The sequence below is a fragment of the Neovison vison genome, chromosome 1 (genome assembly GCF_020171115.1).
Source record: "Neovison vison isolate M4711 chromosome 1, ASM_NN_V1, whole genome shotgun sequence".
Taxonomy (NCBI): domain Eukaryota; kingdom Metazoa; phylum Chordata; class Mammalia; order Carnivora; family Mustelidae; genus Neogale; species Neogale vison.
In genome coordinates this window covers 26,853,869-26,868,557 of record NC_058091.1, presented here as the reverse complement: position 1 = coordinate 26,868,557, position 14,689 = coordinate 26,853,869, and the positions used below count along the sequence as shown (strand labels likewise).

At 35.6% G+C, this 14,689-nt stretch overlaps 1 protein-coding gene across 4 annotated transcripts in view; it reads right to left on the bottom strand.

The window, feature by feature from the left end:
• Positions 1-14,689, bottom strand: part of HACE1 (HECT domain and ankyrin repeat containing E3 ubiquitin protein ligase 1) — a 119,239-nt gene that overhangs the window by 78,643 nt on the left and 25,907 nt on the right. For 2 of the 4 annotated variants that reach the window (XM_044244910.1, XM_044244918.1), the window contains exons 6-7: positions 13,895-14,026; positions 3,454-3,536 (exon numbers count right to left, since the gene is read on the bottom strand). In XM_044244910.1, coding sequence (XP_044100845.1) covers positions 3,454-3,536; positions 13,895-14,026 — 215 coding nt within the window. Of the gene's footprint in view, positions 1-3,453; positions 3,537-13,894; positions 14,027-14,689 lie in introns of those variants that run through there. The other 2 variants (XM_044244928.1, XM_044244937.1) reach the window with 2 other exon arrangements.

The window sequence follows — 14,689 nt, the reverse complement described above, 5'->3', positions numbered from 1 at the left end:
TGGCGGAGGGAAGTGAGAGAGGAAAACAAACCATAAGAGACTTAAAGATGGAGAACAAACAGGGTGCAGAGAGGGAGGTGGGTGGGAGATGGGCTAGATGGTCTAGTATTTGCTAGAATAAAAGTTAATGATGGGAGGAGCACTTGGCTGGCTAAGTGGGTAGAGCAAGCAACTTGATCTTGAGGCTGTGAATTTGAGCCCCCTGTTGGATGTAGAGAGCACTTAAAAATAGAATCTTAAAAAAAATTAAAGATGGGCACCTGGGTGGCTCAGAGGGTTACTCTGCCTTCAGCTCAGGTCATGATCTCAAGGTCCTGGGACCAAGCCCCACATCAGGCTCTCCCCAGTAGGGAGCCTGCTTCTCCCTCTCTCTCTCTCTACATCTCTGCCTACTTATGATCTCTATCAAATAAATAAAATTTTTTTAAAAATTAAAGAAATAAAAGTTAATGATGGGCATGTACTAACAGAAAGTACTTCTAAAAAACTCTTTTATCATACCTCTATGCAATAACTATAAGACTATCCATGTTCTGCATAACACTAATATACCTATATTTAACATGCCATTGTTACAGAAGATTTTTCTCAAACATGTAATTATAGCAATTAATTCATTCAAAAATATTTACTAAGCATCTAAATGCAAAGCACTGTAACCACACATTGAATACAAAGTGGTGAATAAAATTCTTGCTTTTATTGAGCTTTCAGTCTTTTAGGAGAGATACACTATAAACAAGCAAATAACAATTACAAAATACAAGTGTTTGTGCACCTGGGTGGTGGCTCAGTCCATTAAGCTTAAGTGTGGGACTCTTTATCTTAAGCTCAGGTCTTGATTTCAGGGTCGTAAGGTCAAACCCTGTGCTGGCTCCAGGATGGGTGTGAGACTACGTCAAAAAAAAAAAAAAAAAAAAGACTGTGATGCTTCTGTGAAAGAAAATTTGGGGGGGGGGCCTACTCAGACTGGTTAAGAACTACCTTCCTAAAAAGTAACAGTTAAGCAGTGACATAAAGAGTCAGCCACATAAAAAGCCAAGTTAAGAGCATTTCAGGGAAAACAGTATGCAGAAAGCCGGCTGGAAAGAGTCCCTTGCATTTGGTGAACTCTGAGCCAATGTGACAGAAGCACAGTGACCTAAGCTGGGATCAGACCATGCAGGTCTCATAGGCAAAGGAAGAGCCTGTATTTTATTTGAAATGATGCACAGACACTGAGAAGTTTTAAAGACAAAGTTTAAACACAGTGACAAAAGCTGATCTTTTTTTTAAAGATTTCTCTTGAAAAGGGTGGGGAGGCAAATGGAGAGAAAGAAAGAATCCTATGCAGACTCCCTGCTGAACACGGAGCCTGGCTCAGGACTCCTTCCCACAACCATGGGACCATGACCTGAGCTGAAATCAAGAGTCAAATCAACTGGCTGAGTCACTCAAGCACCCCAAGCCGATTCCTTTTTTTTTTTTTTTTTAATAGATCCCTCTGGCTGCTGAGGAAAAGACAGATGGGAAGGAAACAACAGAGAAATCAGACAGACCAGTTAAGAGACGACTACAGCAGTCTAGACAAGCACTAACAACATTAACTAAAGTCATTTCAGTGAGCTGGAGAAGAGATTCAGAATATATTCTGAAGGTAGAATTTATAGAACTAACTAATAAATTCCAAGTTCAGGGTCAAAGAGAGACAGAGAGAGAGTAATAAAAAATAATGATCTAGTTTCTGTTTAAACAACTGAAAGGACAACAGTTCCAATGACTGAGATGAGAAAAGGCAAACAAAAGATTTGAGAAGGAAAATCAGAAGCTTTGTTTTGGACATGTTGACATCTGAGATTTTGTATGACTTGCGAGTGATGATGTAAATCAGGCAGGTGGCCATCAAATCTGAAGCTTCAAAGAAAGGACTGATTAGAGATAACGCCTCAAGACAGGATATAATTTCAGGGAATCAAACAATGACATTGTTCATAAATTCAGGATGCCATGGAAAGAACTGGTTTTCTAGCCAAGCAACCAAAACATAAATATACTTTAAGAAAATGGCTGGATTCAGATAGCATATAGAAGTCCAGAGACTTGAAAGTCCTTGTATTCTAACTCAAGGTCATTCAATGATGATTTGAATCAGTCTGATAAAAGCAACATCAGAGACTCTAAAGAGAAGCTAAACAAGAACAAAAGTAGGTCTTTCAGTCTAAAACAAACATCCAGGGGCGCCTGGGTGGCTCAGTGGGTTAAAGCCTCTGCCTACAGTTCAGGTCATGATCTCAGGGTCCTGGGATCAAGCCCCGCATCCGGCTCTCTGCTCAGCAGTGAGCCTGCTTCCCACTCCCTCTCTCTCTCTGTCTACATGTAAACTCTGTCTTTAAAAAAATAATAATAATAATTTAAAAAATAATAAAACAAACATCCTGTAAAATGATATGTAACAGAAAAAAGGATAAGAAAAGAGGAACTTTCTGGATAACTCCATATCTGCATTTAAGAGCCTAAATAAATACTGTACTTCATATAATCTAAATAAACCAAAGACAAGAAACACTGGTTTACTGTAAACTGGTTCTAATTGGAAACTACATTTAGGGGGCCTGAATGGCTCAGTCGTTAAGCATCTGCCTTTGGCTCGGGTCATGATCCCATGGTCCTGGGATCAAGCCCTGCATCAGGCTCCCTGGTCGGCGGGAAGCCTGGTTCTCCCTCTCTCACTCCCCCTGCTTGTGCTCCTTCTCTCCCTGTGTCTCTCTCTGTCAAACAAATAATAAATAAATCTTAAAAAAAAAAAAAAAAAAAGAAACTACATTTTTATAACATAGTATGTATATAGGCTATGTAGGTACAGGGTGGAATACGTGTGTAATTGTTATGTTGTTAGCTCCTTAAGGACTTAGATTTATTTATTACAATATCACTAATACTCTAATATATGGCACACAATGAGTGCTAACTAAACATTTGCTTATTACATGAATGAACAAATGAACAAAATGTACGCTTCAAGAAAATGAACCAAAATAGAAGTTCAAAAATAACTTAATGCATAATTTAATATCTAACAAGACAAATCCAAAGATTTTTTTTTTTTAAGTTACAACTCCAAAGAAAGCAAAGGCATGGCTCTCTGAACCAACACATACTTTAATAGCTCATCCCTCTGGAATAGATCTAGTACTTAACAAAGAAAACTATGGAAATTACTGAATTATAGAGGAATCTTTTTTCATTACTTATTAAGTAATTAATCTAAAATTTAAATAATCAAGTAAATCAAAAGCTCCCACCTACACCACATAAAAACACTGGCAATATAATAGAAAACGCTTTTACTTGTGCAGTTCAGTGAGCACAGCATTTGTGGGAAAACGAGAACTTCAGAAAATATACAGAAATGCTAGTCTTTGGAAATGTAATAAGTACATTAATGAGAGCATCGGCAAATATAAAATATCCTACCTGCAAGCAAAATACAATGGAGTAGCTCCAGATACATTTGGTCTGTTAATATCAGCACCACTGTCTAGCAAGCACTGCACTGTCTGGAGGGAAAAGAAACAATTAAAAAGTAAAGCCAGAGAAGTCAAACAAAGACACAATTATCACAATTTAAACAGATATAAGAAATGCTCTTGCCACTACCTGAAATTTTAAAGTAGAATAAGTCGGAACATGACAATTATGATAGCTTAACTACCTCAACTTTTGGTTAGTCCTTTTGAAACAATATATGTGGAATTATCAATGCAATATAACCTATGTTAACCCAGAAAGGCTCTAGAACATTGCTGACACATGTAGCTACCAAAGACTTGAAAAATGGCTAGAATAACTGAGGAACTGAATTTTTTATTTTTTTATAATAATTAAGTTTAAATAGCCACATATGGTTAGTGAAATTGACAGTGCTACTCTAGCTATTTGTTTTATAAACCAGAATTTTTGCCTCTAAAAACAAAAAATAGGTACCAGAATTATCACTTTCTTAAACTCAAACATGATTACTAAACATAATTATTAAAGTTCAAAATGTTAAAAAGCTAAGAAATCCTTTTGCTATTAACAGTAACCAATACTCTTTCTCTGCTATTAGCAGTAACCAATACTCTTTCTCTGCTAGTCTCATTCATACATACTCTGTTAAGCTCTACTTCTGCAATCATCTGCATCATACTAAGAAAGAGCAAGTTAATGTAAAATCTTAAAAACACATAATTCGGTAACTAGATATAGAATGTGGATCGCCTGAAAACTTAAAAAAAAGAATCTCTTCTGGTTTTATTCTTTTGATCTTCATTTGGGTTTCTCCTGCCAAAAGGAAGAAAACATGTAAAAACCTAAAAGTTTTTGGAATTACACTGTTTAATATTACCTTTAGACTGAACACACACGTTCATTATTAATGCTCTAAGACCTATTACAAGGTCAGTAAAATAGTAAGACTATAAACTCCCAAGGAAGAATAGGAAAGAACACAACAGCATGCTACACAAGTCAGTAAGTTTCGGGAAAGTGGCAAGCAAGTGGAGGAATAGAAGCCAACTTAGCAGATCAGAGGCAGCTTAACTCTAAGCACCTGCAAACGTGGATTCCAACAAACCACAAAATTCTCCCTGTCGAACACACAAACAAAACACAGGAGTTGGGAGTACCAGGTACCTTGGAAGATAGGAACAGTTACACAGAGTTCTAAACAGGAATTGTAGCAAAAGCCTACAAAAGAAACACCTGGACCTTATCACAGGACCCTTCCTCCCCATACATACAGTTAGCCACTATCTCTCCCTACACTGTCTCAAAATAGAGAGATTTATTGTCTGGACAAAGTGAATAGGGAGGCTCAAGACTGACAGGCAAGATACATAGGTAAAGCAGAGAACAGGAGCCATGAAGAACACAATTAAGTAAAAACTTCCAGCCCCTACATTCCACTAGACTCCCAGAAATCCAGTAGTCAGGCTAAACCTCAAGGGGTAGAGACTGAAAGCCTCCTCTGCAGACTGGCACCAGAGAAGATACCTACAAATAATGGCATTACAGAGTGGCCATGAAATAGCCCAGTCACCCCTAGGGGACACCTGGCAATGCTGGGAGATTTTCTTTTCCATGACTGGGGAAGGGTGTGCAACTGGCAGCTAGTGGGCAGAGGTCAGGGATAGGTCTAAACATCCTACAATCTACAGAGAGCCCCCATAAGAAAGAATTTTCAGTTCCAAAACATCAATAGTGGCAGAACTGAGAAACCATAGCATTCTATGATGTCAGACAAACCCAGCCCATGTACATGATACTTTCAGCCAACATTTTAGTGCCTCACCACTATATTACAAATGGACAGACAATATTTAAGAGACAACTAACTTGACTAAAAGCAGGTCTCTAACCTGAAAAACAAAAACCAGAACAAGAAGAAAATGGAAGTCAGAAAAATAAAGATAATAAAGGGAACCAAAAAAAAAAAAAAAAAACAACAACAAAATTTAGAAAAGACATTACCCTGAAACAGAAGATATTATATCCATAGGACAAGAATAAGATGCTGGGAGAAAAATATTCAAAGAATAAGAAATCAAAAATGTGATGGAAGAAGCAAAAATTCAATAGGAGTTTAAAAATATTTTTAAGTTTATTTTTATTTATTTATTTAAATAATCTCCACAACCAACATGAGACTTCAACTCACAACCCCAAGAAAAAGAGTCACAGGTATCTTTCTGAGCCAGCCAGGCACTCCACAAATTCAACAGAAGTTTAGAAAGACAATGTTGAAAACTCCATAAAAAGAAACTAAAACAAAGAGACAAAGAAAACAGGAAGAACAGGAAGTTAGTAGATCAATCCAGGGAGACACTGTAGAAATCAAGAACAAAGAAAATGAAGGAGGTGGTAGACCAAAGGGAAGTAATCAAGAAATAATACCAAAAAATTTCTGTAACTGAAAGACATGCAGTGCCAGACTGAAAAGGCTCAAAAACTGTCTGGTATAATAAATTAAAAGACTTTGAACAAGGCACATCAAAGTGAAATTTCATAATACTGGGAATAGAAGATTCCAGACAAACATATATGGGATTAGCACAAAACTTCTCAACAGCAACAGTGAAATTTAAAACATTAAATGCCCTCAAAATTGTAAGGTAAATTATTTCCAATGTAAAACTAAAGCCAACCACACTATCATTCAAATACATGGTTTTAAATTAAAAACATGCTTAGCTATGTAATATTAAAAAAAAAATCAGGGGCGCCTGTGTGGCTCAGTGGATTGAAGCCTCTGCCTTCTGCTCAGGTCATGAACCAGGGGTCCTGGGATCATCCCTGCATTGGGCTCTCTGCTCAGCGGGGAGCCTGCTTCCCTTCCTCTCTCTGCCTGCCTCTCTGACTACTTGTGATCTCTGTCTGTCAAATAAATAAATAAATAATCTTTAAAAAAAAGATTACATCCAGTGTAGCTTTTCTCAAGAAGCTACTAAACAAAGGAATACATCAAAATATAGACGATATGGAACCCAGATTATTGGGCATTGAACACAGGAGAAACTAAGAAATTCCTAAGTTAAAAAAAATTGGACCTGATAATATCTAATCAATTTGTCTTTGTAGAAAATAGTCCCGTGATATTCTGATTCTGTAGAAGCATATAGGAAGAATTACTAATTCATAAAAAGAAAATGGAACACAGCCAATTAACTTTAAGAAAAATAGTCACCCTAGACAGAAAATGTTATTATAATTCATTACTTGACTCAGTAAACAATAATTAAACAATAATTATCTAACTATATATACACCTAATCTTTTCTGTCAAAATTTACAATTTAATTTTAGAAATGGGGGAGAAAGCATGGGAAGAGGATTTAAATGAGTTAAGTCCTCACTCAGCAGGACAAGAAATGATTCAGTGTCATCTGAAAGTTGAGGAAGAGCAACAAAAGCATATTATTTGGAAATAGATAACAGAAGGAAAACTAAGAGCTGAAAATTATTGCCTGGTGTTCATGACTGGACAAAAAAAGGTCGTTTAAGGGGCTATCATGTTTATTGCAAAGATTCTGATAAAAGTAAAATATTTTAAGATAGAGTATTTATGCATTACTATTGGAATTCACTTCTAATCCAAGAGGAATAGAAACATTTACATAAAATTTTATCAGCTATAGAACTCCTTTAAACTGAGGACAAGTGGTCAAGCACATCTTTCAAATATAAGAAAAATAAGCATTTAGGTCATTATTTTATAAGACAAGGCCTACTTGAGCCTTTTGATCATGGCTTCTTTCTTTCTTTCTTCTTCTTTCTGAGTTTTGACCTAGAAGCTGTGTTTACAGTTGCCTGGGTGGCTCAGTTGTTAAGCATCTGCCTTCAGTTCAGGATCAAACCTCACATCAGGTCCCTGCTCAGTGGGAAGCCTGCTTCTCCCTCTCCTACTTCCCCTACTCCTGTTCCCTCTCTCACTCTCTCTCTGTCAAATAAATAAATAAAATCTTAAAAAAAAAAAAAAAAAAAAGCTGTGTCTATATGGCCCAAAACAAGAATGAGATGGACAGCAGCAATAACGTTCATTAGTTATTGTAGAAATTAGACAAAAAGCCACAATTCAAAAGGCTCAGGAGAGATGAAAGCAATATATACATTGAAAATATATATTAATATGCAACTAAAACCAAGCAATTCACAAAGAAGCAAAATAAATTATTATTATTGTTGCTATTATTATCTTAAAGACTTTAGTTTTTTAAAGTAATCTCTACACACAACATGGGCCTTGAACTCACAACAACTAGATCAAGAGTTGCATACTGGGGTGCCTGGGTGGCTCAGTCGTTAAGTGTCTGACTTCCGTTCAGTCATGATCCTAGGGTCCTGAGATTGAGCCCCGCATCAGGCTCCCTGCTCAGCTGGAAGCCTGCTTCTCTCTCCCACTCCCCCTGCTTGTGTTCCCTCTCTTGCTGTGTGTCTCTCTCTCTCTGTGAAATAAATAAAAATCTTTTTAAAAAAATAAAAATTTAAAAAAAAAAAAAGAGTAGCATACTCCACTGACCGAGCCAGCCAGTTGTCCCAGAAGCAGAAATAAATTATTAACAAAACATACTATGCATTTACAAATATTATATAGTTGTTTAAAATACATAATGATATAATAATATGAGTAACCTTAACATGTACCTGGACACTATGCTAGTAAATTTAATAAATCCTGGGAGGCAACAGATATTCTACTTTTAAAGTAGGAAACTGTCCAATACTCCCCCAGCAAAAAAACAAAAACAACAAAAATAAACTATTCTCTTATTCCTAGATAATCTACAAGTGGGGGGAGGCTCCTTCCTTCTTACAGTATAAGAAACTGCTAGTAAAGATCCTTGAAAGAAAAGCATTGAACGGAGATTTTCATAAGGCTTCAAGAAATCCTTGAGAAGAAACAACACACTTTCAACAGACTTCATGACCTTTCAAGTGATAAAACAATATTCTGAGTGGAAAACTAATGCGCAAAGCTAATGTTCGGGTCAATCTCAAAAGTCATTTAATTGAAGGCAGTGACTAACCAAGACCACCTGTGCCTAATACACTGAAAAATTACAAAGCAAGAAATCCAAGGCAGCTCTACTTTATCAATGTCAACTCTAAATAATACTGATCAAAGTAAAAAGGAATAGATGTTCAATATTAAAATTGTAAGTAAAAATCTGAGCTGTGATATTTCTACTTCCTAAAAGACAAAACAACCAAAACAGCATCTTTACCTCTTAGTAAGAATAATTCTGATGATACAACTTGACAGCAATGCACAAATTACTTATCCACTAAGAAAAATGGCCAACTCACTAACTAATGACGGGTTTATATAGATTTTTCAATAGAAAGCTGTCCACCTAAACCTTTCAAAACTTTGATTATGTAACATGTAGTAAAAATGATTATCCAATTGTGTTTGAAAATTGTAGTAACAGAACTATTTTGGTCACATTTCCCAGAAGCGATTAAAGAAGAATTCCAACATTAGAATAAATAATATTACTCTGAACCTAAAAATACAATCCAAAATGTTAGTCTATCTACCTTTGTGCCTCAAGGCTGAATCCAATGAATGTTTTTGCAAAAGCTTTCAATTAAGTTTGCATGGTTCTCCCGTAATTCTCTGAATGAAAAGCTTGAAAGCTAGCTAAAAGGTACCAAGGAGAGCTGACGGAACGTAGGTAAGCACTATTCCTTACCAAGCCTACAATTTCAGTAAAACATGCAGTCAGTTCTATCAAAGACAGTCTATATAATACCAGTGTCAAACAACGCTTTTAAGTTTCAGAAGCTTAAATCTATTCTAACCAGGATTCAACTGTCATTTTATATTGTTTGTGAAGCTTCATAGTTAGCTATATAAATTCAGCAACATAAAGTTTATTCTGATAAAAATAAAATTTATTTTTTAAGTGAAGTGAAATTAGTTCATAAACTAATTCCGCTGTGTACTCTCATAAATATAAATTGTGACAAAATCATTTGACAGTCGCTAGGGTTTTTAACCCAAGTTATTCTACAAAAACAATAATCAACTTTCTGTGGCAATTTAACACAATAACAAATCTTAAAGAACGAATAAAAAAGAAAAAAGTCACCAAAAGGTAACTCAGTTTATGGCCAAAAAAATTGGAGTCAATTATATCCAAGTAGAATAATATTAGGTTTTACCATACTTTCTAAAAATGAGATAAAAAATCAAGTAACACAAAAATTGCAAATATACTAATAAATCAAATTTTTATTAAAAAAAAAAATCAAGTAACACACTGGTCCTAGTTCACTGCACAGGCTAAACAAATTAAGGGTCCAGGATAGTGCTCTCTGTACTTTCCTTGCAGAATTACATCATCACATTAATAATGATAGAAGGAAGGAAGGAAGGAAGGAAGGGTACCAATATGATTATTGCTCTTAAGTGTCTTCCAGAGTGTTCACAACACTTTAATTACATAAACAGTGAACAGAATATACCAAAGGGGGGAGGTAAGGGCAGGGGGGAAAAATTTGCCAAAGACTGTATAATAGCCCAGCTGAATAACCAAACTCTGAAATGATTTTTAAAATCAATATCCCAAGACAAACCATTATTTTGCTATTGAAAGCTAATAAGAGCTGACCTAAGGAAAATTACAAAAAATTAAATTACTGAGAAGTTAAGCTCATTTCTTTCATTTGATCATTTTTAAATAGGAACAGAGTAGTTTAAAATCTACTGGGGCACCTGGGTGGCCCAGTTGGTTAAGGGTCCAACTCTTAACTTTGGCTCAGGTCATGATCTCAGGGTTGTTAGATCCAGCCAGTGTTGGGCTCTGTACTGGGCATGCAGTCTGCTCAAGATTCTCTCTCTTCTTCTCCCTCTGCCCCTCCCAACTCTCTCCCCACCCCCAACAAAAGCCAAAAAACCCATAGTGCTATTACATTCCAAGGACAAGAAATGGTCAAAATTCATTCTCAACAACCCAAACCAATTCCTTTAAACAAGGCCTTTATCTTGGTTTACCTCTAATAAAACCAATGCATCTATATGAAATCTATATGAGAACATCTATATGAAATCAGCAAAGATTATTCAATTTCTTAGTTACAACAAAATGGAATTTGTCTTCTAAATCTTTGCCTTTTAAAAAAATAATGTAAATTTGAACAGCACTCTTGTTATCAAAGCAAAAATTCAATTACAAATTCTACAAAGCTTTAGGGGTCTTAGCCAGTTGATCAAAAATCTTTTCACGCAGTTCTTAGATTTACTATGAAGTGAGATTAGAAAGTAAATTTCAGAGGATTTATCATATTTCTTTAATTTGAAAAGTGCTACTAATACCTTTTAAAAATATTTTAAGATTTTTTATTTATTTCAGAGAGACAGAAAGAACAATGGCAGGGGAGGAGCAGAGGGAGGAGAGGGACAATTAGACTCCCTCCTGTTCAGGGAGCCCAACTACACTGGGCTTAATCCCAGGACGGTGAGATCATGACCTGAGCTAAAGTCAGATGCTTAACCGACTATCACCCACACGCTCCTAAAAAAAAAAAAAAAAAAATATTTTTTAAATGGAGTTTCTTTCTCCCCTGAAAGTTTCCTATTTTATTTTATAAAACATATATAATCAATATGCAAGATTTAAGCTTAAAAATAAACCTTGAAGCCTATATGCACTGCTATATATCTACATGGAGCCTAGTTTTAAACACCTTTTAATGGATTTATACATGAACTGACTACTTTGAGACCATGAAAAGGCCGTTTTTACTTGCAGCTAAAGTTAAGTCAGCAGGATAACTGACAAAGCATTTTGGACTCAGGGTTCAACTTATGGAAAGATATACAAAGAGTTAACAAAAATCAATAATCCCTACCCTGTAATAATTTATATCATATGCTCATCCACTGAGATTTGAACATGTCCCAGAAATACAGAAGTAACTGTAAGACATGGGTAATATTAACAACTACGAACAAAGATTTTTAGGGGTATAATTCAGCCTGGAAGCTAAAAGACTAATTTTTCAAGATTCCTTCTTGCCTTGAGGAAGGACTGAAGATGCATACAATGGGGCGCCTGGGTGGCTCAGTGGGTTAAGCTGATGCCTTCGGCTCAGGTCATGATCTCAGGATCCTGGGATCAAGTCCCGCATCGGGCTCTCTGCTCAGCAGGGAGCCTGCTTCCTCCTCTCTCTGTGCCTGCCTCTCTGCCTACTTGTGATCTCTCTCTGTCAAAAAAATAAATAAAATCTTAAAAAAAAAAAAGATGCATACAATGATTCATAAAACACTAAACATACTCTTTATCTGTTCATGATCCTTGCAGATAACTAAAATTGACCAACTATAATAGAATGGAATCCCACTCACCAAAACAATCAACCACAAGTCAACATGGCTTTTAGTACTCTTCCTCCTCTACTATATCTGCAAAATCTCTGTGAAACTCATCATCGCAGTGAAGTCAGGCCCCCTTATAAATCTTCTGAGAATATAATTCTTCAAAGGCATTTGAGTATGAGGAATTCTCCCTTACCTCACCACACCTGCTTTGGGTTGTAAACCATATGGACTATATTATACTCATACTAACTATTCTTCAATAACTTCAGAAGGCAATTCTAAACTTTTAATGCAGCCTGTAATGCACATGTTTTGAAATAGGGTTTCCTTAGTAATTCTTGTTTCTTCATTGGCTCAAGGCAGCTAAAAATAGCTTTTGTAGATCACTTCTGATCTGTATCCCAGCTTTTTGTACAATAACTCTTTAGCAACAGGTAGGGTTTATAATCTTAGTATAGGACACTCTACTCTTCTATACTGAAGTGTGTGCTTTTCTGTCCTATAACAACTACAAGCAGTATTGTTATTAGTATTGCTAATACGAAACCATTGTTTAAAGCCTGGGCCATTCAAGATTAAAACATTTCAGATAAATTTTTTTTCACACAGAATACTTTTTAAATTAATAGTGCTGACTCTCGGAAAGTAAAAACTAGCGAGAAGGAAATACTCCTTCAAAACACTGGGTTACTTTTCAGATGATGAAAGACAAAAATAAAGATAAAAATAAAAATAAAAATGGACTAGTATTCAGAAGAAATTCCAGGAAAGGAAAAAAAATCTATATCCCTCCTCTTATCCACACATTAAACATAAGACAATGTTACTCTTGGCCTCACTATCCTAAAGAAATGTAATACTCTGAATTATAGTCATACATAAAGCCAACTAAACATCTAGCATCTTACATCCTAAACCCAGATTAGGAAAAAAGTATTTCAGAAATGAAAATCTAGACTGCAGTAGGAATTCTCACAACAGGAAGATAAGACTCAGAGAGAGTGTGTCCAAATAATACATATTGAGTGCCTGGATGGCTCAGTAGGTTAAGATCTGCCTTTGGCTCAGGTCATGATCCCAAGGTCCTAGGCTCAAGCCCGACATTGAGCCCTGACATTGCCTGGTGCTCCCTGCTCAGTGGAGAGCCTGTTTTTCCCTCTCCCTTTGCCTGCTGCTCCAACTGCTTGTGCTCTCCCTCTCTCTGTCAAATAAATAAAATCTTTAAAAAAAGAATACATATTAAATACAAATTTTTGTATCTTTGCAGTTATTGGTGATGATTTTTTGGTTTTGGCTGTTTTTTGTTGTTACTGTTATGGTTAACAAGTAAATAAATTTCTCTTATCAACAATGTTAAATGTGAAAAAAAAATTCAAAAGTAACCAGGATAGGAAACTATAACAAAGCAGATTTTAAATTTTAATCTAACAATTTTTATATAAGACAGCAGTCTCCTAATAAAAGAAAAACTATTAGCAACTTTTAAAGTTAAATGTTTGTACATGGATGTAACAGGAAAGTACTAACATAAAACAAATGCATGATTTTAGATATCTAAGTAAGGAAGAAAAAATCCATCACTCTAGTCTTGCATCATATTCTAAGACAAAAGAAAAATATGATAATCCAAGCTGAAATATTTAAGCAATGTCAGTGCTCACTTTCTTACTATCTAATCCCAGTAACTGAGGCTGAACGGTAAAAAATAAAATACAAAAAAGTTATGTGACAATAAGATTGAGAATAAGAACATTACTACTTAGAATTACATGTGAACATACATTTAAAATTTTAGTATATTCAGCTATCAAAATCTATGAATTAGAAATAAATTTGAAATCCAAATACTTTAAACAGATTTAAAAGCACTATTTTCTATTCCTTTTATCCACAAAGAATATATATTTAATAAGTCCATATGATGTAGAAAATGTTTTAAGATTTTGCTGCGATGCTTCATGTTCCCAATTACGCACAGTGAAAATCTTTTCACGAATTCAAAGTTTTCAAAAACAAATACATGCAACTGAAAGTCCTCATGGCTGAATTTACCGTCTTGTGACCGTTCTGGCAGGCCACATGCAGTGCTGTCTGCCCCATCGCATCCTCAACATCGACGTCACTGACGTGTTGTACAAGGTCATGGAGTAGTTCTGTCCGTCCATTCACAGCCAGCCAGTGTATCTGTACAGCATTTAGTTACTTAACATTTATGCATGGAGTTTTTCATAAAAACAGCAGATAAATAATGCCATTATTTCTCAAATGTGAGCATGATACACAAACTAAAGATTAAAATAAAAGCCCATAGGGGTGCCTGGGTGGCTCAGTGGTTTAAGCCTCTGCCTTCAGGTCAGGTCATAATCTCAGGGTCCTGGTATTGAACCCCACATCGGGCTCTCTGCTCAGCAGGGAGCCTGCTTTCCCCTCTCTCTCTGCCTGCCTTCTGCCTACTTGTGATGTCTCTCTATCAAATAAATAAATAAAAATCTTTTTAAAAATAAATAAATAAATAAATAAAATAAATAATTAAAAAAAATAAAAGCCCATATATTTTCCTATATTTTTCTTATTTTTTATATGGGGAAAAACATGCATCAACATGTAGGTCACACCACCATGTACTTCAAAAGCAAGCATTTCATGGATCACAACAGTTAAATATCCTATACTTAGGATCACCAAATACCCTGCTTCCTAGATGATCCTGGACTCTATGCACAGCTTGTCTCTAAAGAAAAGGTACTGGATACCTTTCCTTCCCAGAAGCAAGTATGAGTAAAGAGGTAATTAACACAATAGACATCATATTCTCTTCTTCTTGCATTTTCCAAGTAACTCATGTAT